Source organism: Myxocyprinus asiaticus, chromosome 41 (genome assembly GCF_019703515.2).
Source record: "Myxocyprinus asiaticus isolate MX2 ecotype Aquarium Trade chromosome 41, UBuf_Myxa_2, whole genome shotgun sequence".
Taxonomy (NCBI): Eukaryota; Metazoa; Chordata; class Actinopteri; order Cypriniformes; family Catostomidae; genus Myxocyprinus; species Myxocyprinus asiaticus.
The window spans coordinates 5,565,218-5,588,507 of NC_059384.1; the positions used below are offsets into that span (position 1 = coordinate 5,565,218).

Genomic DNA, 23,290 nt, shown 5'->3' on the forward strand with positions numbered 1-23,290 from the left:
AAAAGAAAAAAAAGAAAAAGCATCATAAAAGGAACAGACTGAAATTTAAGTGAATATTTCCTGTAATTCTTCACTTGCACTGTAGCTCTCATATCAAATATGGCACAAAATCCAAAGACATCAACGTGCAATTTTTGTAGCTTTGGCATAGGGGATGTCATTGAATAGTGACTTAAATTACAGTCTTGCAAAGCTACTGAATGTCTTCAGAAGCCTTGGAATATAGTGCAAGAGTTGTGTAGACCTCTTTAATGAAACTTTTATGGTGATTTCTTTGTCATTTTGGAGCTTGACAGAAACCGTCCCCTTCCACATTCATTGAAAAAATGAAAAATTCACCTTCGGTCTATAAAAGTTTGAGAAAACACTGCTTTGTTCTTTTTAATGTTTCATGAACATTCAGAAATTATCATTTGTATCATTTGGTATACTATAAAAAATTACATAGGGCAAACATCTATCATCATGCAAAGGTAGCAACTTCTTTAAATATTAAAATATTTATAAAGGTAATTTCAGCTTGAATGGTGATTGGAGCGCATCAGATCCCTTAACCAATCAAATGCACTGTTGTTTATTTGAGTTCAGTTGATCAGCTTTCCCATATGTAAAAAAAAAATATTTGTTACCCTGGATTATAAATATATGAATACACAGTAGCAATGCTGAGCTAGGATCAGCCCATAACAGTACCATTGCTACATAAATGTAAATAAAGTAAATTTGCAATAAGGGGTTCTTAACCTCTGTGTCTGTCATGACAGTCTGGCGCTGAGTGAGAAGTGCTGATTGAATCTGTGTGCATCGAGACTTCCTCTGTTCACAGGAAGTTATGTCCCTGTGCAAGTGACCCATCACTACTGTGGCTGTGCCAAGTTTGAAAGCCACAGCATCTGACATACTCCTGAAACAAACAAATAAAAAAATGCATGGAAGTGTAATTTAAGGAGACTGAGGGGTAGATTTCACACTTTTTACTATAGTTAATATAATTGGACTTTTGACTTAAAACCATAGTTACTGAGAAATAGCCCTTGTGACAACTAGCCCCAGTCTCCCCCACAGGATAACATTTTGTAATTCTCACTGTAGCTCCTCTATGATGTCTGGCATAGTTCTGATGGTTTGCTCCATTGTGTCTGACACTTGTTTTAACTCTTTAGACTTCAGGCTGAGCTCCTTGATCCTGTTTGAAATCTCCTCATACCTCAATAACACCACATGAAGGGTTTCCTATTAACAAAAATGCATAGTTACTATGACAGCAATAGCACAGTGATTTATCTACAGTATAACAGTACATAATGCTAAAGTTACACGTTTCATTCTAAAAACATATTGGCTCTGTTCCGAGTGATGCAGCCTTAGAATCTGGCCAAAAGAAGCATAAATATGATTATGATCATGAATAAGCCTAATAAAGCCAACAGGTGTAATATTTATGTAATATATGAAAGTAGTATTTACTGTATATTAATACCTTCACAGAATTCAAATATTCTTGCTGGGATTTCTTCTTCTGCTCAAAATGATCAGTCAGGCTTCTGTGTGCGTACTGCATATCACTTAGTTTTGCTTTCAAGTTTTCAATTGTCTGCATAAAACAGTTAAAGAATATATGCAACACATGAATTACTAACAGCTAACTGGAAACTTCAGTCACATGTTTACCAACTGTGCATAATTTGTACCTTAATCCTTTAAGCTCGGATGGGCCCCGCCGGAGGGCCCACAAGAAAAAAAAAAAGTCCAAATATTAATAACTACAATCTTGACCAACACAAAATGAGTATCGTTTGAAAGCTTAGAAGCTCTACTTTCCAATGCATGCAGGCATTATGACCAAAACTGAACAAGTGCTTTGAAATTTGCAGATAAACCAGAAGTGTTCTGTTTTGATAAATTATATATATATATATATATATATATATATATAAATGGCACTGTACTTATTATTGCAGTTCGAAAAACATCAACCTCATCAAATAGCCATGTCTCATATGTTCTTGGAAAGCTCTCAAAGAGTAGAATACAACCAGTCTGTTTGTTTTACTCACAGGCACAAATGTAGCGAGTACCAGCTAAGTATATGTCTTTGACAATTATGTTAGTATTGCTTATATGCTGTGTTTTCGCTTATAACTTCACGAAAAATAAACGGAACATAAAATATCACATACCATTACTTAGAGGAGGTTATTATCTTTCAAACAAGCCCACACAGGTAACCGGATGCATAGATCATGAGATAATCCATACGAAGCACAATGTTACATATGGCCACCAGGAGATGGCGCCAAGTAAATGACACAAACTCGATGCAGATTCATTGAGTCAAAAGCACTCATTCTGTTAAATCTCATTTCTAAAATAATGTCTCCATGCTGTGCAAACCTTTGTTGTGTTTGCATGTGTTATTAGTTCTTGTGTACAATTTGTATGTATTTATTTGTTTGGAGAGACTTTTGGACACATGGAGATTTTTTTTGGACACTATGATAAATTATTTTTGTAATGCTATAATGTAATGCAGTTTTTCGAAGCCACCTTATTTACACACAGAGATATACAATGCCGAATAAGAAAAAAAGTAGATTTTTGGTTCAAGTATGGCTGAGAGTCTCAGAATGTATCATAATCTATATCATTAAAAAATTGAAAAGTTTTCTTTACAATGATACCAAACACTTGACCCTCCTTGTCTGTTTGTTTGCTTGTTTGTTTGTTTGTTTGTTTGTTTTTTGGTCGAGTTATGCCACTGAAACAGGAAATCTTTAAAAACACCTTCAGAGCTTAAAGGGTTAATGTCCAGAGAAGACACGGCCACCTTATGGGGTAAAAGGTGCATTTTCGATTTAGGCTGGATTCATACATACATATTCTACAATCTTTTTAAATTGACTAAATAATGTTTGTGTTTGCTTTGTCCAGTAGCATTATTTGGTAAACTTACAGAAAATAATTTGCTATTTTTTGAAAGGTAAGCCTTACAGGGGCCATGCAGTATTTTAAACTTCTGTAGCATTTTATTTATTTCCCTTTATATTATGTTTCCCTCTTTTTAATGTTTCCCCAACAATGAGGATTTCTAAATGAGTTTTTGCAGCTTAGTTTCCAGCTTTGAGTTTTAAAAGTACTGTATATATCTACATAGTACATTTAATTCTTTCATTTCAAAACAGGAAGGAATATCTGGTTTTCCATGATACTTTACAAATACTAAACAACTAACAAATGACACATATTGTTTACATATGTACATGAGTTACCTCAGATTTCTCTGTGTATATCTGTCTCAGTTGTTCCACCTCTGTCTCCAGCTGAGCGATTTTAGAGAAAGCATCTTCATACTTTTTCTGTAGTTCACCTTTCACCCTCTCACAGTGTGTTTGTTCACGATTATACTCTGCTGTAACTGCTGTCACATTACCCTAAAAAACATAAACGTTAAAAAACGAATTATCTAAATACAAAACATTGATAAAATGGTGATTGTGAAATTATTACTCTTGTTTTGAAGTTAAACAAACATTATTTTTTTTCCTTTTGTGATTTAATAATTCATGCATCAAAAGTTTAATAATTAATTTACATCTATTCATTTATTCATACATTCATAAATTGTTGTAGCTTTTACCTTGACAATATCTAATGCCTGCATTTCAGCCATTATCTGTATCTTCAACGATTCTGTCTGTTTCTGCCACCCAAATGAACAGACATAAATAATAACATCATCACATTTTTTTAAACCAGCATTATTGATTAATAAAAGCCTTGAACAAATCATTGAAACAAGACAAAAACAAACATGCATTTTGTCATTATTTACTCCATGTCATTCCAGTTCATAGTGACTACATTTGTCTAACTCCAATAAGGACAAAAATCTCTTAACTTTCAAATCAAATATGAAAACAAATGTTAGGTTCTGTTCACTCTACCTCACTCTGAAAAGTCTCATTTCATTCCACTAGATGGCAGCAAGCACAAGAAAAAATATTTTGCGAATAATCACATTCCACCACAATATACAGATCTGAAATCTAGGTAGGTGGTGCTCTAACGCATTTAAGCCCTCGCAAATGTGCTCGACCATAGACATTCAGTCTAGTTTTCAGTTCATGCACCACTCTCGTTGTTTCATTGTATATCTTAGCCTCTGAGTGGACTAGAAGCTCAATCTTGTCATTAGAAAGCTGAGATCCTCCTCGTTGCGATGGTATATAATAGTTTATCATCTATAGTCGAAAACCTATTTTTCTGATGATTTGTTTAGCATGCTTTTCCTGCTGGATGGGATATTTTGTTCTGGACATCTAAGATATAACATTAGATTATTCAGCCAAGCAAGCTCACAGACAAGTAAAAAATTGCTCATTTTTAAGAAAACTGCCTAAGCTAAAAGCAGATATAAAGTTTATGGCTACTTACAGCAGCAGTTATCAGAGCATAAAAGAGACGTCATATTTCACTTTGTGATTCTTTTGAACATTGTTCGAACTGTGGTATTAGGTCAACAAAATAAACTGTACAGTCGCATTCCTGAGAATGAGATCTTTCATTTGATATATGACTTGTCCATTTAGGTGCTATGTGAAAGACTTTTATTTTCATATAAATACTTCTACCCCATTACCTCTAGGGGGCGATGATTTGCTACACAACTTTTTGAGGTCTTATTTTGTTATTTTATGTAACATAAATGCAGAAGTGATGATTATCTCTGAAGTTCAGATTCTAAGCTTTCAAATGACACCACATATGCCATACTTATGCATCATCACAGTCTGTTAAAAGTGCCTGTTTCACCTCCTTTCAAGAATGCTATATACCTGAGTAATCTTGCTAAATAACTGGAGCTGTTTGCAGGAAAATCCTTAGTAACACTAATCTTACAATTATAACTAAGGGTTTTCTTAACTTAAGGGGTATGTTGCAACAGGGCCCTGATGTTTAGATCTGTATGGTGTCATCTCTTCTCTTACCCTGTTCCTCAGCTCCTTCAGGAAGGTCTGCTGCTCCAGGACGTCTAGTTCGTCTTTGGTGCGGGTGTGATCGGCAGACACCCGATCCAGCTCGGCTTTGGTCGGTTTCCCCTGTTCCTCATTCAGTCTGATCTTCAGCAGCAAGCGCTCATGGTCCTGTTTTAGCTGTCTCACAGCCTGTTCACTGGAACAACACCGCCACAGTTAAACAGCATAATAAAACACAGTCTGTCCTCCGAGACAGCCATGCCAAAATGTACTGAAAGTGTACTAACAGCAGCCTGCTCACAAAAAAATTGGCGGAACAGTCAGCAAACTTCAAAACGGAAACTGAGAATGCCCTGAACATGTGACATCAAACTGAGTGCACAAGATGTGCCAAATTAAAAGAGATATGTGTCATTTTTTTATGTTAAAATACTTTCTCCTATCCCATCCTAATATGCAGAGAGACTACAATAAGTATGACATATGTTAGTTGATTTTGCCTGAAAAGTATAAACACTGTGGCCTTGTTTGCGCATCCAGAAACAGCAATTTGGCTCAACCAGTGGCATAAGTTAAGGGCGGGACTTTCTGTTTGTTCGACCAATGGCAGATGGGTGGAGTGTTCGGGGAAACATGTTTGAACTGCAGCTTATCTGACAATAAGACAAATAAAGAACATCAGTAGCTTTGCCCAACTAATTACTATAATACCTATTCAGCTACATAATTTTACATAGACAAATGAAATAAATACAACTTAAAGGGATAGTTCACCCAAAAATGGCAGGCAGCATAAAAGTAATCCATTAGACTCCAGTGGTTTAATCCATGTCTTCTGAAGCCATCCAATCGGTTTTGGGTGAGAACAGACAAAAATATAACTCCTTTTTTACTATAAAACTTGATATCAGCAGTCTCCTTGGCAATCATGATTTCAAGCTTGATTACATTTCCTAGAAGCATGTGTCAAGAACTAGGAAGTGTAATCGAGCATGAAATCATGATCGTGCCTAGATACTGCAATGGCAAGATGTACAGTGAAAAAGGGATATATTTTGGGCTGTTTTTATCCAAAACCTACTGGATCACTTCAGAAGACAGAGAGTAAAACACTGGAGTCGTATGGATTACTTTTATGATGCCTTTAAGTTCTTTTTGGAGCTTCAAAGTTTTGGTCACCATTCACTTGCATTGTATGGACCAACAGAGCTGAAATATTCTTCTAAAAATCTTCGTTTTGGTTCTGTGGAAGAAAGAAAGTCATACACATCTGGGATGGCATGAGGGTGAGTAAATGATGAGAGAATTTTCATTTTTGGGTGAACTATCCCTTTAAAGAGGCACTTTTTAACTCTGTATATTATGTTCAGGCTGTGTTGCTGTTAGCAGCAATGCCACACCCACCAACACATTTTTAATGAAGTGCAGTCGGTATTGTTGCATGATTTCATGATGAAATGATCTGCAGAACACACGTTCTGTGTTGATAATTAAAGAATTCAGCACTCACACAACAGACCAATGAACCACAAGACATATCAAACACATTTCTCATAGTGTTGTCATTTAAGTTTCGATCACCAACATGGAATCAGTCTAATGCTGATCTTAAATTTGGCAAGGATCACTATATCTGACATGTCATAGCTGCTTATGAAGTATTTCAGTTTCAGTAAAACAGTAGCACATGCACATTGTGTTTTGGCTTGTCTTTGAAATAAAAGCTTGGGTACACCACAGTTCTATATGTAGGCATGAACAATTTTGGGAAGTAACAAAATTTGGATGTGGTTTGCTATTCATTTAAATTTGGATCGATTTTATTTGTCTGATAAAATTAGGTTATTGTGTGGATTGTACGAGTGCAAGCCATGGCTGCTATACAAAGAGAAGCTTTTTGTTCAACTTTTGTTCACCTTTGGTAGATCTTGTTTTTGTAATCTTCAATTTCAAATTTGTTATCTTCATTTTCATCTCGCAGGGCTGACAAGTCACGTCGCATTTGGCTCAAGATTGCATCCAATTCAGAGACCTTTTCATCATCTTCACGTTTCTGATAAACAGAGTGATAGCCATTATTTATTTATACAAATATGGAATCCATTGATTGTCTTGTATTACACACACACACATACACACATATATATATAATAATTAATAATAATAATTTTCTTTATTTATCACACATTTGCACATATACAGTGAAATTCTTCTTTTCCACATATCCCAGCTAGGCTGGGGTCAGAGTGCAGGGTCAGCCATGATACAGCGCCCCTGGAGCAGATAGGGTCAAGGGACTTGCTCAAGGGCCCAACAGTGGCATCTTGGTGGTGCTGGGGCTTGAACCCCTGACCTTCTGATCAGTAACCCAGAGCCTTAACTGCTGAGCCCCCATATATATATATACTAAGTTTTTTAATTAATTTATAATAATATTAATATTTATATATTATACATAATATATATATATATATATGTACATAATATATATTATACATAATATATATATATACACTACTGGTCAAAAGTTTTGAAACACTTGACTGAAATGTTTCTTGTGATCTTAAAAATCTTTTGATCTGAAGGCGTATGCTTAAATGTTTGAAATTAGTTTTGTAGATAAAAATATAATTGTCCCACCATATTAATTTATTTCATTATAAAACTAAAATGCAATAAAAAAAAAAAAAGTTTTTGAAATTGTTGACTTGGACCAAATAATAAAGAAAAGCAGCCACTAAGTGCCCTACATAGATGGGAACTCCTTCAATACTGTTTAAAAGAATCCCAGGGTGATACCTCAAGAAGTTGGAGTACATGTCTGCAAATTCTAGGCAAAGGGTGACTACTTTGAAGATGCTAAAATATAACACAGTTTTGATTTATTTTGGATTTTGTTTAGTCACAACATAATTCCCATAGTTCCATTTATGTTATTCCATAGTTTTGATGACTTTACTATAATTCTAAATGTGAAAAAAAAAAATTATAAAAAACTTTTGACCGGTAGTGTATATAAACTCAGCAAAAAAAGAAACATCCCTTTTTCAGGACACTGTCCAAATAACTTTACATAATAACTTTAAATCCAAATAACTTAACAGATCTTTATTGTAAAGGGTTTAAACAATGTTTTCCATGCTTGTTCAATGATCCATAAACAATTAATGAACATGCACCTGTGGGATGGTTGTTAAGACACTAACAGCTTACAGATGGTAGGCAACTAAGGTCACAGTTATAAAAACTTAGGACACTAAAGAGACCTTTCTACTGACTCTGAAAAACACCAAAAGAAAGATGCCCAGGGTCCCTGCTCATCTGCGTGAACGTGCCTTAGGCATGCTGCATGGAGGCATGAGGACTGCAAATGTGGCCAGGGCAATAAATTGCAATGTCCGTACTGTGAGACGCCTAAGACAGCACTACAGTGAGACAGGAAGGACAGCTGATCGTCCTCACAGTGGCAGACCACGTGTAACAACACCTGCACAGGATTGTTACATCCAAATATCACACCTGCGGGACAGGTACAGGATGGCAACAACAACTGCCCGAGTTACACCAGGAACACACAATCCCTCCATCAGTGCTCAGACTGTCCGCAATAGGCTGAGAGAGGCTGGACTGAGGGCTTGTAGGCCTGTTGTAAGGCAGGTCCTTACCAGACATCACCGGCAACAATGTCGCCTATGGGCACAAACACACCTTCGCTGGACCAGACAGGACTGGCAAAAACTTCACTGACAAGTCGCGGTTTTGTCTCACCAGGGGTGATGGTCAGACTCTCGTTTATCGTTGAAGGAATGAATGTTACACCGAGGCCTGTACTCTGGAGCGGGATTGATTTGTCTGTCATGGTCTGGGGCGGTGTGTCACAGCATCATCGGACTGAGCTTGTTGTCATTGCAGGCAAACTCTTCACTGTGCGTTACAGGGAAGACATCCTCCTCCCTCATGCGTACCCTTCCTGCAGGCTCATCCTGACATAACCCTCCAGCATGACAGTGCCACCAGCCATACTGCTCGTTCTGTGCATGATTTCCTGCAAGACAGGAATATCAGTGTTCTGCCATGGCCACCGAAGAGCCCGGATCTCAGTCCCATTGGGCATGTCTGGGACCTGTTGGATCGGAGGGTAAGGGCTAGGGCCATTCCCCCCAGAAATGTCCGGGAACGTTTCTTTATTTTTTTCTGAATTTATATATATACACTGGCAGCCAAAAGTTTGGAATAATGTAAAGATTTTGCTGTTTCGGGCAACATACTTCACGGTGAAATCGTCAGGATTCATGTGACTTTTCTAAATTTGGCTAATTCGTATGATATCGCACGACTGCACTCCTTTGAATTCCTACGACTTTCACTACAGCCAATGATGTCGCTGGACATCGTTTCCATCTAATATTCGACAATTACTTGCTTCTGTCACACACAACAGCTTCCTTTCATGTTTACACACTCTAATGATTGGTTAAGTTTAGATAAGGGGTTTGGGTAAGGGCATAATATTAATAAGTATGTCCTTAATGCCTCGTGTGCAAAACTCGCGCTTACTTCCGCATTTGACATCCGGAAATTTGCACGTGATGAAGTCGTACGAGTTTATGTGAACGACATCGTGCGAGTCCATACGAAATAGCCAACTCGTAAATTATGTATGAATTTTCATGAGATCGGGTTGGTTTCGGAAGGAAATTGGTACTTTAATTCACAAAAGTGGCATTCAGCTGATCACAAAGTATAGTCAGGACATTACTGATGTAAAAAACAGCACCATCACTATTTGAAAAAAGTCATTTTTGATCAAATCTAGACAGGCCCCATTTCCAGCAGCCATCACTCCAACACCTTATCCTTGAGTAATCATGCTAAATTGCTAATTTGGTACTAGAAAATCACTTGCCATTATATCAAACACAGCTGAAAGCTATTTGGTTCATTAAATGAAGTTTAACATTGTCTTTGTGTTTGTTTTTGAGTTGCCACATTATGCAATAAACTGGCATGTCTTAAGGTCAATATTAGGACAAAAATGGCAGAAAAGAAACAGCTTTCTCTAGAAACTCGTCAGTCAATCATTGTTTTGAAGAATGAAGGATATACAATGCTTGAAATTGCCAAAAAACTGAAGATTTCATACAAAGGTGTACACTACAGTCTTCAAAGACAAAGGACAACTGGCTCTAACAAGGACAGAAAGAGATGTGGAAGACCAGATGTACAACTAAACAAGAGGATAAGTACATCAGAGTCTCTAGTTTGAGAAATAGACACCTCACATGTCCTCAGCTGACAGCTTCATTGAATTCTACCCGCTCAACACCAGTTTCATGAACAACAGTAAAGAGAAGACTCAGGGGTGCAGGCCTTATGGGAAGAATTGCAAAGAAAAAGCCACTTTTGAAACAGAAAAACAAAAAGAAAAGGCTAGAGTGGGCAAAGAAACACAGACATTGGACAACAGATAATTGGAAAAGAGTGTTTTGGATCTTAACCCCATTGAGCTTTTGTGGGATCAGCTAGACTGTAAGGTGCGTGAGAAGTGCCTGACAAGACAGCCACATCTATGACAAGTGCTACAGGAAGTGTGGGGTGAAATGTCACCTGAGTATCTGGACAAACTGACAGCTAGAATGCCAAGGATCTGCAAAGCTGTCATTGCTGCACATGGAGGATTTTTTGAAGTAGTTTAAGAAGTTCTGATTCTTTTTTTCAAATTGTAATAGTAATTTTTCACATTATTAATGTCCTGACTATACATTGTGATCAGTTGAATGCCACTTTGGTGAATAAAAGTACCATTTATTCCAAACTTTTGGCCACAGTGTGTGTATATATATATATATATGTGTGTGTATATATATATATATATATAGATACGTGTGTGTGTGTGTGTGTGTGTGTGTGTGTGTGTGTGTGTGTGTTGGTAACATTTTACAATAAAGTTCCATTCGTTAACATTAGTTAATGCATTGGGTATCATGAACTAACAATGAACAATATATTTTTAATGCAATTACTAATCTTTGTAAATGTTAGTTAATAAAAATAAAATTGTTTATTGTACAAATGCTCATTGTTATTTCATGTTAGTTCAAAGTGCATTAACTAATGTTAACATACAGTATACAACTTTTGATTTTAAAAATGTAAGTGAAAAGAGGCCTTTACATAAAAGACCATTTTTGGAATAATTACAAAATTCTTCCTAATTTTTGCTGTATATGTACACACAACTCATATAACCAAATTTACTGCTAGCTACATCATTGATAGGTCCACTGATTGTTATAGTGCATATAAACTTTTTCAATTTAATTAATATTTCATACTATAATAGTCCTGTGTCAAAAAATTCTTGAAACTCGAACATAACAGAGCCCCACCATGGCCGGGCCTTTCTCTATTGACAATTCCATATTTCTATCTGGTGAAAAGTTTTTAAACTTTGTAAACACAGAAAACCAGTTGTGACATATGAAAAAGAAAAGGCATCAAAAATGCAAGAAGTACAATTTTAAAAAGGAATAAACAAACTGCCAAAGAAACAGCTGAACGCTCCGTAGCTCATTCACTCAAGCATAATTGTAATTGTGAAAATCAGGGCTTAGACAAAATGGAGGCTTTGAGAGAATAAACACAGCAAATCAGTGAAAGAAATCGTGGGTCTTTCCTGCCCTCCAGAGGACGTGAGGGTGTGACATCTCCAACAATTTCACCTCTGATTTATTTCATTTAAAATAACAAGCAACTTCTCTAATATGCTTTTATACTTACAGCTGTTTGCATTTGGTTTTGAATTTGTATTACTTCCTTCTTCTTTTTCATGAATATCTCTTCCTTATCTCCTAGTTTTGCTTTTAATATCACAACCTACGACAGACATGAAATCATGAATGTTTGGTATCAAAGATAAACATCAAACTTTCAGTGGTCTAATTAAAAATTTTACAAGTATTATTATTATTTTTTAATAAAGCATATTGCAGTAAACATCAATTTATGATACAAGGACACATTTTCAAATATACAGGGTTCCCACACTTTTCGACCAATAAATTTCCATGACCTATCCAGTCATATATGATTTCTGATAAGACTTTGATAAGGGATTAAAAAAAAAACAATAATAAAAAAAAACATTTCTTGGAGATTGCTGGGATAGGTTTACTTTTGTATGTCAGGTCCCAAGCCACTTAGTAGTGCACAAAGGTCTCCAATAAAACCCTTTATAGACAGACCAGCTTTTTTGCTCTATATCGCAATATCTTTCTGATTTCATATTTTAGAACAGAGCAAACTAAGAAACCTCCCTAACGAAACTACTATTTCCATGTCATTTCCATAACTGAATATCACATTTCTGAAATTTCCTGGCATTTCCAGGTTTTCCATGACCGTGAGAAGCCTGGATTTAATATTTAACACTGACAAAATGCACAATATTTTCATATTATTCTGGTGGATTCGATCAAATATCCCGTGAGCCTAGCTGGTTAATGTATTTATATACAGTACATATATTAATGTGTAAATTAGTACTAACAGCATCATTTGTGTCTGTTTCCTGCCTCTCAAACTGGCAGATTTCTTGCAGCAAGGCTTTGATTTGGCCATCTTTCAATGCCAATTCTGTTTCATACTCTTTAGTTCTACTGTGAAAAAGCTCACACTGTGACTGCAGCTGCTGTAACGCACTCCTGTAAGCAGAAAAAGAGAAATTGTGTGATTCCTCTATAATACATTTTACATGTGCATAAACAGCTTCAGAAGGAAAGAAGATTCTACTCCATGAATATGTTATCAAACCTCACCTTACAATCTTAACTTTAGGCAATTTGTACAGTTTTTCATCAGAATCCACACAGCTTTTACTTAGGAAATTGCATTAGCAAAGCTTTTATATCTTTAAAACATCACATTCTTTATTGATTTATTAATGTATTAATGTAAATTCAGGGTTTACTTCTGGCAAGCAGCGGCTGTTTGTATGAATAAGCGCATACTAATTCTAAAAATCTGCCCAGTCGCTGCTTTTGAGCAAATTTCAACGATTTCTGACTACCATTCTTGTATGGCACATTTAACATCAATTTTCACTGCAATTCAGTGCTTTTAAAAATGACTGTCATTCTTATATTTATCGATGATTGGGAAGGTTATTGTTATTAAAATGAATTGTATTCCAAAATTCAACTACCTGCTACAGTCTCCCTGTAGATGTTCCCCTCTCTTATTCCAAGCAATTTGAAAGCATAGCGAAGTCCTTCATTTGGAATGGGAAACGTCCCAGATTACATTTCAGTAAGCTGATTTTGTATTGAACATGAAGTTCTTGCCCCTATTTCGCCATTGCAAAGCCTTTCTGTCAAACTAACCGGAGAAGTTAAATTACACCCCGTTATCTCACATTTGCGCTTGGAATGGACAAAAGTGTCCAGAGTGTTTAATTCGGACATTTATTTAAATGTTGCCTCATGCATATGGCTGAACCCAAAAATTATGTGTTAATAAGTCCCCTTTCTGCTGGTCAGAGTGGATTGTGAGGGAGGTTAATACACTCGGTGACCTATATGAGAGTGAAGTGTTGAGATCCTTTGAAAATTTGGTTCAACATTTTGGTATCCCCAGATCTCAGTTTTTTAGGTATTTACAACTGCGCCACTTGCTCTGTACTATTTTTGGGAGTAGCATACACCTCCCTAAAGAGGCAGATACTCTGGGAGTGGGGATTACTGCTTTTGGAAAAGGTCATGAGGCATCAGTGTATTACTCCCTGCTAATTCAGAGTCTGGGGGACGGAGATTCAACTTCTCTCAAGCGATTATGGGAGAAAGATTTAAACTTAGAATTGGAGGGAGAGTGGGCTAGGATTCTAAAAAACGTCAAGTCTGCATCTAGAGACGCAAGGGTGCACCTTATGAAATTCAAGATTTTGCATCGATTCTATTGGACCCCTTCTAGATTGTATATGTTTGGTCTTAAAGACACACCCACCTGCTGGAAATGCCAATCAGAGGATGGAGACATAACCCATGTCTTTTGGGGGTGTGTTAAGATCCAGGAGTTTTGGTTGAAGGTTCAGAGTTTTGTGTGTGATGTATTGGGCATTCGGGTATCATTTTGCCCCAGACTCTGTATTTTGGGCGATGGGGCGGTCATCAATGTTGAGAATAGAAACATAAAGTGTTGGGTCCTAACCAGTGTCATGATCGCCAGACAGATACTTTTAAGGGGTTGGAGGTCGGCTGGAGCGCCCTCATTTCAGGAGTGGTGCTCGGAGATGGGGAGGGTGGCAGCCTTTGAAGAAGGGTCATTAAGAAGACTGGGGAAGTTTAACTTGTTTGTGGAGAAATGGGGCAGAAAACGGATGTTTCTGGTTGTGTGATTAATATATATATATATATATATATATATATATATATATATATATATATATATATATATATATATATATATATATATATATATATATATATATATATATATATATATATATATACATATTTTTTGTGTGTGTGTGTGTGTGTGTGTGTGTGTGTGTCTATAATCATGTATGACCACTGGGATGTTGTTGGGGGCCAGGGTGGGGTTGAGGATTGGGAGGGGGAGGGGTAATAGTGGGGGTTAATATTAATTCTGTGTATATATGTTTTGTATTTATGTTCAATATGTCAATTGTTAAAGAATTGTTAATAGGAAAAAAATATTTACTTTCATTCAAAAACTGATGAAAAAGTATTAATTCTGGAGATATGAAATGCTTGGACTATGGTATCTGTCTAGTGTTAACTTAAACATGATTTTAAAGGTGCTGTAAGCGATTTTTTCATGGAAAGGTATGTAAAAAAATGTCCTACTCCCTGAAACATATTAATGAAATAAGTGTTGTGAGATATCTCACCAGTCTCTGTGACAACTCTAGACTCTGTAAAAACAGCAAACATAGTATTGTAGTTGCAGCGAATTATTGAGGCATAATGCATTTTTATGACATGTTCTTCATAACAGTTGTCAGTTGAGGGTGCTATTTTGCCACTGTTGTTTTTAACAACCGTTTATGCTCTCAATAAAGCTCATTTTGGTATCTTTGGAGTTCGGGGTTTTGGAAAGAGGGGGTGTGGTTAATCCAACGACTCAATCTCATGGAAAAAGAACGGATAAAATCGCATACATCACCATTAAAACTGTGTAATAAAAAAATCAACTATTCTAATGGATTTTCTTTGTGGTTTTGTAACCTGCCTACATGAAAGTGATGGTTTGGAATTAAACTCTGAGGAAGGAGATAGTAGCATTTTAGTGACACCTGCTGTCTGAACAAATATAACACAAGTGTACTGAAATAAAATGTAGGATGATGTCACTGGTGTCTGGTGACTCACTGTTTGTCCCTCAGCTGATTGCTGATCTTTTCAAATTCTTTGTTAATTTGCTCTCTCTCAAAGTCAGCTCTGAATTCTTCTTCATTAAACTCCTGTTGAAGAAGCTTTAGCTTATGGGAGATGCTTGTAAAAGTCTCACTGGCCTATGGAAACATCATTGAAAACATGTTTTAGTACAAAAGACATACACCATATGGTAATTTCAGAGGTTTAATTTCAGAGATTTTGAGGCTTTGTTTATGGCTTCAGACTCTTTACAGATGAATTTTTTAAATGCCAATAAAGAAAATGAATGGGAAAAATTGTTTCAGAACCAAGGTTCAGAACCTTCTACATTCCATAGAGGAAAGAGTGTCATACTGGTTTGGATCAACATGAGAGTGAGTGAATGATAACAGAATTTTCATTTTTGAGTGACCGATTCCTTTCAGCAGTCTAAGTAAATACACCTTTTGTGTTATATTTGCCTCTTAAAATGCGGCTTCTGTACCATCTTTGCATTGTAACGCGGCCTAACATGCTTTTAGTTAGACCTTCATCCTCTCTTTCAGTTGTGTCTTATTGATTTCAGGTCACTCACCTCATTTTGTGCTGTTTGGATTTGCTTCATGATTTCACTCTCCAGCTGGAGCCTCTCGTACACGAGCGGCCCGTGTTTCCTCATAAAATCAATATCCTCCTTCAGACGGCGGTTCAGCACCTCCGTGTGGGTCAGCTGGTCTCTCACCAGCGGCAGCTGATCTCTCCTCATTTTCACATGCAACGTCAGCTCAGCGATGTCTGTGCTGCAGGCTTCAAGCTCTAACCACAATAAAATAACAGAGACAGATATGAAAAGTCAGGGGTTGGAGAGAAAAGAGATTATTTTGGTAATTTAACATTTGACCCAATTTAATCAAAATTGTAGTTTTGTGGCTTTTAGTCCATGTGTATTAGACTTCAGGTCATCTATTAGTGTAATCCGAGAAGTTTATAAAAGGAACATATAAATAATTTTCTCAATCAGGATTTTTGTCTTGTTTTCCACCAAAAACATCAAAACATCCTTAAAAAAATAGTACGTTTATTTTTCTTACCCCATCCGCAAATTTATTTTTCTTGTTTAAAGAACATGTCTTAATATCTAGCGCAATTTTGCTTCTCAAGTAAATTAATCTTGTTTTAAGGATGTTTAGATATTTTTATTGGTTTTTCTTTTGTTTGTTTTTTTGCTTTTTTGCAATGAGCAGATATATGCATTTATAGGAAAATTCTTGGTTCAATTCAAGTTAAAGGGATAGTTCACCCAAAAATGAAAATTGATTCTCTCATCAATTAACTTTCTTTCTGAGATGGTGGCCAGAACTTTGAAGGTCCATGTAACAACTTCACAGCAGAAGGGAAGAAGAACACAGGAAAGCTGGTTTTCCAGGCTCAGGTAAGACTTTTAATCAGCCACTTCAGTGCTTTACAACTTCACAAACTCATCAGCTTCACAGGCACGTAGTTACTTAAACACATCAGCTTCACAAATACAACAGAACGAACGTAACAGCTTCAGGAGCACCATGGCCTTCCTTGTGCCAAACTCTCTCTCCTCTGCTGGTGGCGTGGCTGCTTATATGCCACTCTCCCCATGCTCACTGGAATTAGAGACAGGTGTTACACATAATCTAGCTCAGGTGCAAGCGCCCTTACCGCTTTCTCTCTCTCTGGACGGACACTTGACCACGCCCCCGCTGCCACAGTCCAAAAAGCACATACAGGTAGCATAAAAGTAATCCATACAGCTCCAGTGGTTTAATCCATGTCTTCAGAAGCGATATGAAAGGTGTGGGTGAGTAACATATCTATATTTAAATATTTTTAACTATAAATCTCCACTTTCACTTTCACATTCTTCTTCTTTTGTTTTTGGCAATTCACATTCTTTGTGCATATCGCCACCTACTGGGTAGGGAGGAGAATTTATAGTAAAAAAGCACTTAAATATTGATCTGTTTCTCACCCACACCTATTACATCGCTTCTGAAGATGTGGATTTAACCACTAAAGTCTTATGGATTAATTTGATGCTGTCTTTATGTGCTTTTTGGACTTTTGGCCGCCATTCACTTTCATTGAAAGGACCAACAGAGCTGAGATATTCTTCTAAATATCTTTGTTTGTGTTCAGCAGAAGAAATAAAGTCATACACATCTGGGTTAGCATGAGGATGAGTACATGATGAGAGAATTTCCATTTTTGGGTGTACTATCCCTTTAAGCTCAATCGGCAGAATTTGTGGCACAATGTGTAATACTAGAAAAATTACTTTACACTCTATTCACTCCATTTCTTTAAAAAGGAGGGACTTACATTGGAAGTGTATAGCCACAAGACATAAACAATATACGTGTTAACATGATTTTATTGTGATAAAATCGCTTTTTAACCTTTCCTGTGTAAAGTTATACCCAATTGTACAATTTTGTTGCCATGACAACGTAACATCGTAAACCCTAAAACCCTAAAACATTGATTTAAAGAACTTTACAGCTCAAATAATACACAAGTGCTTTTAAAATAAAAAAAGCGTCACATTTCTGCCTTTAAGCCTTACGAAAATTGGCCCCATTCACTTCCATTGTAAGTTCCTCACTTTAACCTTGATATTTGCCTTTTTCTAAAAAAAGGAGGGACGAGCTGAATAATTTTTTGTGGTAATCAACATTATGTCACAAATGCTGTCGATTGAGCTTAACTTGTGTTGAACCCTGAACATTCCTTTAAATCAAATCTCTTCCTGGGAAATGGAGCAAAAATATTGATGACTCATCTTGTACTCAGATTTTTGTCCAATTAAATGCTCTTTAGAATGAGAATGTCCCCTCCTCCTAATACCACCTGCCTTTGACAGGCATTATATTTTTCTTCTATGTATCTCTTTTCATCTAAATTTCTGTTCGACTTACAGCCTCACCGTGACATGTCACCACCAGAATAGAATAGAACAGAATAGAAAAAAATAGCCTGACCTTTCCGCATTGCAATGGGCAACTCCTTCTGTTTCCAGAGAAAGAGACTGTTCTGTTTCTCCAAAAGTTTCTTGGCTCTCTCCTTTTCTTCCTCCAGAGCCTTCTCTGCTTCTCTCCGGTCCAACTCAAGACGCTCCATCAGACTCCTCACCTCCATCAGGACATCTGTGGTCTCCGTCCAGAGTGAAGTCAACACCTCTCTCTCTATTTACAATTAAAGTTATTCCAGATGTAGGACATTATTTACACAAAACACAATATTACTCAAAAAGCACAGTAGTCTACAATGAAAAGTTTAAAAAGTAACAAATATAAATCCTGGGTACACTTAATGCATAATAATACATAATATTAAAATATTAATTAATTAAATTAATTAATTGATTCAGGACCGTCCATCATTACCTTGAATACAAAACCCCATGCCTTCAATACACAGTTCTGTCTTTTCTACTGCAGTTTTGCCATCGATAGAAACACATCTAAAAACAAAAAGGCAAAACACATTAATAAACAGTGAAACAGTAATAACTTATCATTATTATTGGATTGAAACTATTATGTAATTATATGTTAGAGCCCTTATACAGTATAATGAATATAAACCCATAATGGCCACTGACCATAAGTGCTATCCTACTGTAAAAATGGTTACACTAGATGAGTAATGTTATAGAGAAAATCTATAATGCTTTATGGCTCACTTCCAAATGATATTCTGGTTGTTTTCATTTGCAGTTTCATGCTGAGCATTATCACCCTAGAAGAGGAGAAACATTCATTATTCATTCATTTTGTAATGTGAGAGTAGAGAACAGAACATTCAATCTATATAAATGTGAACTCCATCTCGGTGTGATCAGTGGTACCGGTTTTGATATAGGGATCGACCAAAAGGTCTCGCCATTGTGTGGTTATGTGGTTAGGTTTTGGTTAGGATCTGCAGTTATAGTGTAAAATACCAGAATGCATCTTTATCTCCAAATTATGTTTGTACAATATGTATGGCCCTACCTGTTGGCCCCAGTTTTCCAGTTTGGTCTTTAGCTCTTGTATGTGACACACTGCCTTGTTAACACATGGTGTTGGCGTGTTAACCAGAGCACAGCTGCGACGCCTGCTGGAGGAACTTTTCTGAACCTCTGCCTGGTCTGAAACATGCAGCCAATATATTTGGAAATTTGACATGTCCTGCGTTGTAACATGCTATACTGCATCTAAAACTATTTTAAACAGTATTTTTACTTAAATAAAATAGTGACCAGTTGCAGAACCTAAAATGTATATATTTCTCTGTATATTCATATAATATTTCACCAAAAATGTAGATTAAAATTGATAAATGTCAATGGGCAAATTATGAATCGATTACCCATATGTGAATTGGGGTGATAGTGCCACAAATTTGTAATAAACTAGGTTTGTACAGATGTTTTACTTTTCTTTTATATCCCAAGTTTTCTCGTTTCCTGTGTATCGAGAGTAATTGTGACTTTTTTTAAATTAGTAATTTAAAGCAGGTATTTTCAACAGGGGGCATGACTGGTGTGATATTACACTGTTTTAACCGAACACTGCCTGTATCAAATTTGATACACTATTTTCTAAAGACTGTTAAATCATTAGAATAAACCAAAATGTTGCTGAAAATCCTGTTGTCTGCAATGTACTAGATGTCTGCTGACACCTGGTGACATTTCTGGGCATTTTTTATCCCAATTTGGAATGCCCAATTCCCACTACTTACTAGGTCCTTGTGGTGGCGCGGTTACTTGCCTCAATCCGGGTGACAAGTCTCAGTTGCCTCCCCTTCAGAGACAGTCAATCCGCACATCTTATCACGTGGCTCGTTGTGCATGACAGCGGGGAGAATCACGGCTTGGGAGGCTCATGCTACTCTCCACGTTCCACGCACAATTTACCACACACCCCATTGAGAGCGAGAACCCCTAATCGTGACCACGAGGAGGTTACCCCATGTGACTCTACCCTCCCTAGCAACCGGGCCAATTTGGTTGCTTAGGAGACCTGGCCGGAGTCACTCAGTATGCCCTGGATTCGAACTCGCGACTCCAGGGGTGGTAGTCAGCGTCTTTACTCACTGAGCTACAAGGCCCCATTTCTAGGCATTTCTTAATGGAAAAAATATTTTTAGAAATTTTCCAAAAATGTCAGCTTTTGTTTTTCATGCACTTGTTTTTTATGTTACATATTTGCTGATTTTAATAAAGTAAAAGTGACAGTAATGATTATATTGTTACAGATATTTTAAAATGAGTATTTGCTGAATATTAGCAACTTATGCTTGGTTAAAAAATTTAATATTATTTTATTGAGAATGGCCGTTGAAATCCATGAATCAAATGTGATACAACAGGCTTTTAAGGTATATCTCTCAATCACCATTACATGCCCACAAAAAAATAAATAAAAAATAAAAAATCACAGAGCTTTGAAAATTCTGACATATACATTTTATAAGATATATTTAAAGTGTGAACTAATATTTCTTTGTATTTTCATATATGCAGCCTGCTCTGTCATTATAAAGATCTCATTATTTTACATTACAAGCTTTTATGATGTCATCTTACCATAATTTCCTTAGACCCAGCGAAAAAAGTTGTACAATTTCCTTTTTTCAAATGTCCATATAGTGTTTGGTGCATAAAATACATATGATAAAAATAGTTCATTGAAAAAAATTATATTTTATTAGGATTCCTCCGGTAGGAGGAAACCTATTGTTATTGGCGGTTTTATTATTATTATTATTATTATTATTATTCTCCTTGCGCCCCAATATTTCAAAAAGTCACCAGTCAAAAAAAATTTAATTTGGCACATTGATACTACAGGCCACCGGGAACCCCCACACCAAGAATGGCCCACATTCGCCCTTAGGGGGCGCTACAGGCCACGCCCAAATGTCCCATTTTCAAAGTGATGGCATTTCCACCCCATTTGTCCAATTCTTCTGAAACTCTTGCCTCATTTCTCGTGGGGAACAAAAAAGCCTCAAGGACCCATAATGTCCGCCATGATGGATTTTCCTGTACAGTGAAAATTTGGGAAAACCTACAAAAATCTTCTTCCCTTGAAATTTGGTACCCATGTGTAGAATTGATGTCTTTCAATTTGTTACTTAGCAAAAATGAATACAATACAAAATGGCTGAAAGGGGCGTATTTATGTAAATGTCCATATTGCCTCAATATATGTCAATAAATCAAATGTCATTTTGACTGATGGTTTTTCAAACCTAACATGCTTCAAGATGACATCACTCTGAAGTACCGTGAAAAATTTCACCTTGATATGTCAAAAGATGACTGAATTACAGCTGTTTGAACTTGGGCCAGATCTGACAATGCTAGCCACTGGTTCTTTTTTTATATAGAAACTGAAAGCAGAAACACTCAACAATGTGAATAGCTAACTTGGCTAAGATGTTATGCTGGTAAGTGAAGGGTCAGAGATTCAAATCCAGCCATAGCCTTAATTTTTTTGTTTAGGATTCAGACAGAATTTAACCCCAACCCTCTACTGATCAATTTTTAAATGATTTGCCATTTTGAGAAGGAATCCGCATTGCTGCTTGCAGCTATATTTCATATTGTATTTGATGTGCTGAATTGAACTGTGATACATTTCAATCCATATTTATAGACCAAGGAGAGGAAGTTGTTATGGCCAAACTCTCAAACATTTAGTATCTCTGAAAAGCCCAGGGAGTCCTCTGATAATACCCCAAGATTTACCACTGTAGTATGTATGGGCTAATAAAAACTTAAATAAAAAATGTCCTACACATAAATTTATTGCTGGGCCTCGGCAGGATAATGACCTTTCAAGCATAATGTATCTAATATAATCCATAAAAAAATATGATTTCTTTTTATAGTTTGTCTTATGGTACTAAAACAGTTTAATGTCAAAACATTTGCATTTCTTTTCAAAACTTTCACATGTCAGATTTTATATGGTTAAAATGGCATTTTCATTCAGTGACTGGAGACTTTTGAATACATTCACCAAAGATTTGTTTATATTCGTTCACTGATACTTCACAATTTCTGCGATTACAACCTACGCCTGTAGGTGGCGACAAACGAGAGTATTATGAGCGAGTCATTGGATCTTGGATTTAACTGATTCGTTAAAAACAACATTTACGATTCATTTATGACCAAAACAATGGAACTGATCGAGAACGATTCGTTCGAGACACGTTCACTTATAATATTCGTTCAAAAACACTGAATCGTTCACTTACGAAACACAAAGGTGAAACACAAGTGAAAGATTGGAGAAAATGTAAACATCGGAGCTATGATGAATAATAGATAAAATACAGATTCATGCACATCATTTCTGTTCATGCAATATTTAGAAAATAAAATTGGCTCTCTGATGTCAATATTGCACTTTACCTTGTAGGAAAGACCCTTCACTTGATGGAAATTTGAGTAACTTTATGTCAGGCATTGCTCAAGTAGAATCTGCATGTCATAGTGAAAAATCACGATTAATCAATAAACAGTTTTGGAGTAGCAAGTTTATATTTAATTTTTATGGTAGGCCTACAGTTATGGTATTAGATAACACTTTTATATATTGGTACACATTTGCTTCATAAATCATATTTGTGTTGCCTTATTGAAATATACAGTAGCTAAACAACAATTTTACTGCACAAAGGAAATTAACACTGTTATCTGAAATAATTAGTAATGCAAGCCAAGCTAAGCAAGGTTAATAATCGCTTGTATCAGCTGACTACAGTAACACAACAGGTTTGGTGGTGCCCCAAGCTGTCAATACTTACATTATTCGCTGCTTAAGCGTTCAGACGTAAATGTGATTTATTATATTTTTGACCCAACATGCGCCATATGATAAATATTGACACTTTGTATCATGGTATTGT

General features: G+C 36.3%; 1 protein-coding gene across 2 annotated transcripts in view; it reads right to left on the minus strand.

Moving 5' to 3' along the window:
* Positions 1 to 23,290, minus strand: part of LOC127431493 (coiled-coil domain-containing protein 178) — a 48,925-nt gene extending 25,635 nt beyond the window's left edge. For both annotated transcript variants that reach the window (XM_051681928.1, XM_051681927.1), the window contains exons 1-17: positions 23,189 to 23,290; positions 22,794 to 22,862; positions 19,375 to 19,511; positions 19,065 to 19,120; positions 18,766 to 18,842; positions 18,361 to 18,564; positions 15,945 to 16,165; positions 15,365 to 15,507; positions 12,526 to 12,679; positions 11,757 to 11,852; positions 6,893 to 7,029; positions 4,989 to 5,172; positions 3,638 to 3,700; positions 3,270 to 3,431; positions 1,481 to 1,594; positions 1,088 to 1,233; positions 745 to 904 (exon numbers count right to left, since the gene is read on the minus strand). In XM_051681928.1, the coding sequence (XP_051537888.1) occupies positions 745 to 904; positions 1,088 to 1,233; positions 1,481 to 1,594; positions 3,270 to 3,431; positions 3,638 to 3,700; positions 4,989 to 5,172; positions 6,893 to 7,029; positions 11,757 to 11,852; positions 12,526 to 12,679; positions 15,365 to 15,507; positions 15,945 to 16,165; positions 18,361 to 18,564; positions 18,766 to 18,842; positions 19,065 to 19,120; positions 19,375 to 19,511; positions 22,794 to 22,848 (2,109 nt within the window). In that variant the 5' untranslated portion in view covers positions 22,849 to 22,862; positions 23,189 to 23,290. The remainder of the gene's footprint in view (positions 1 to 744; positions 905 to 1,087; positions 1,234 to 1,480; positions 1,595 to 3,269; positions 3,432 to 3,637; positions 3,701 to 4,988; positions 5,173 to 6,892; positions 7,030 to 11,756; positions 11,853 to 12,525; positions 12,680 to 15,364; positions 15,508 to 15,944; positions 16,166 to 18,360; positions 18,565 to 18,765; positions 18,843 to 19,064; positions 19,121 to 19,374; positions 19,512 to 22,793; positions 22,863 to 23,188) is intronic.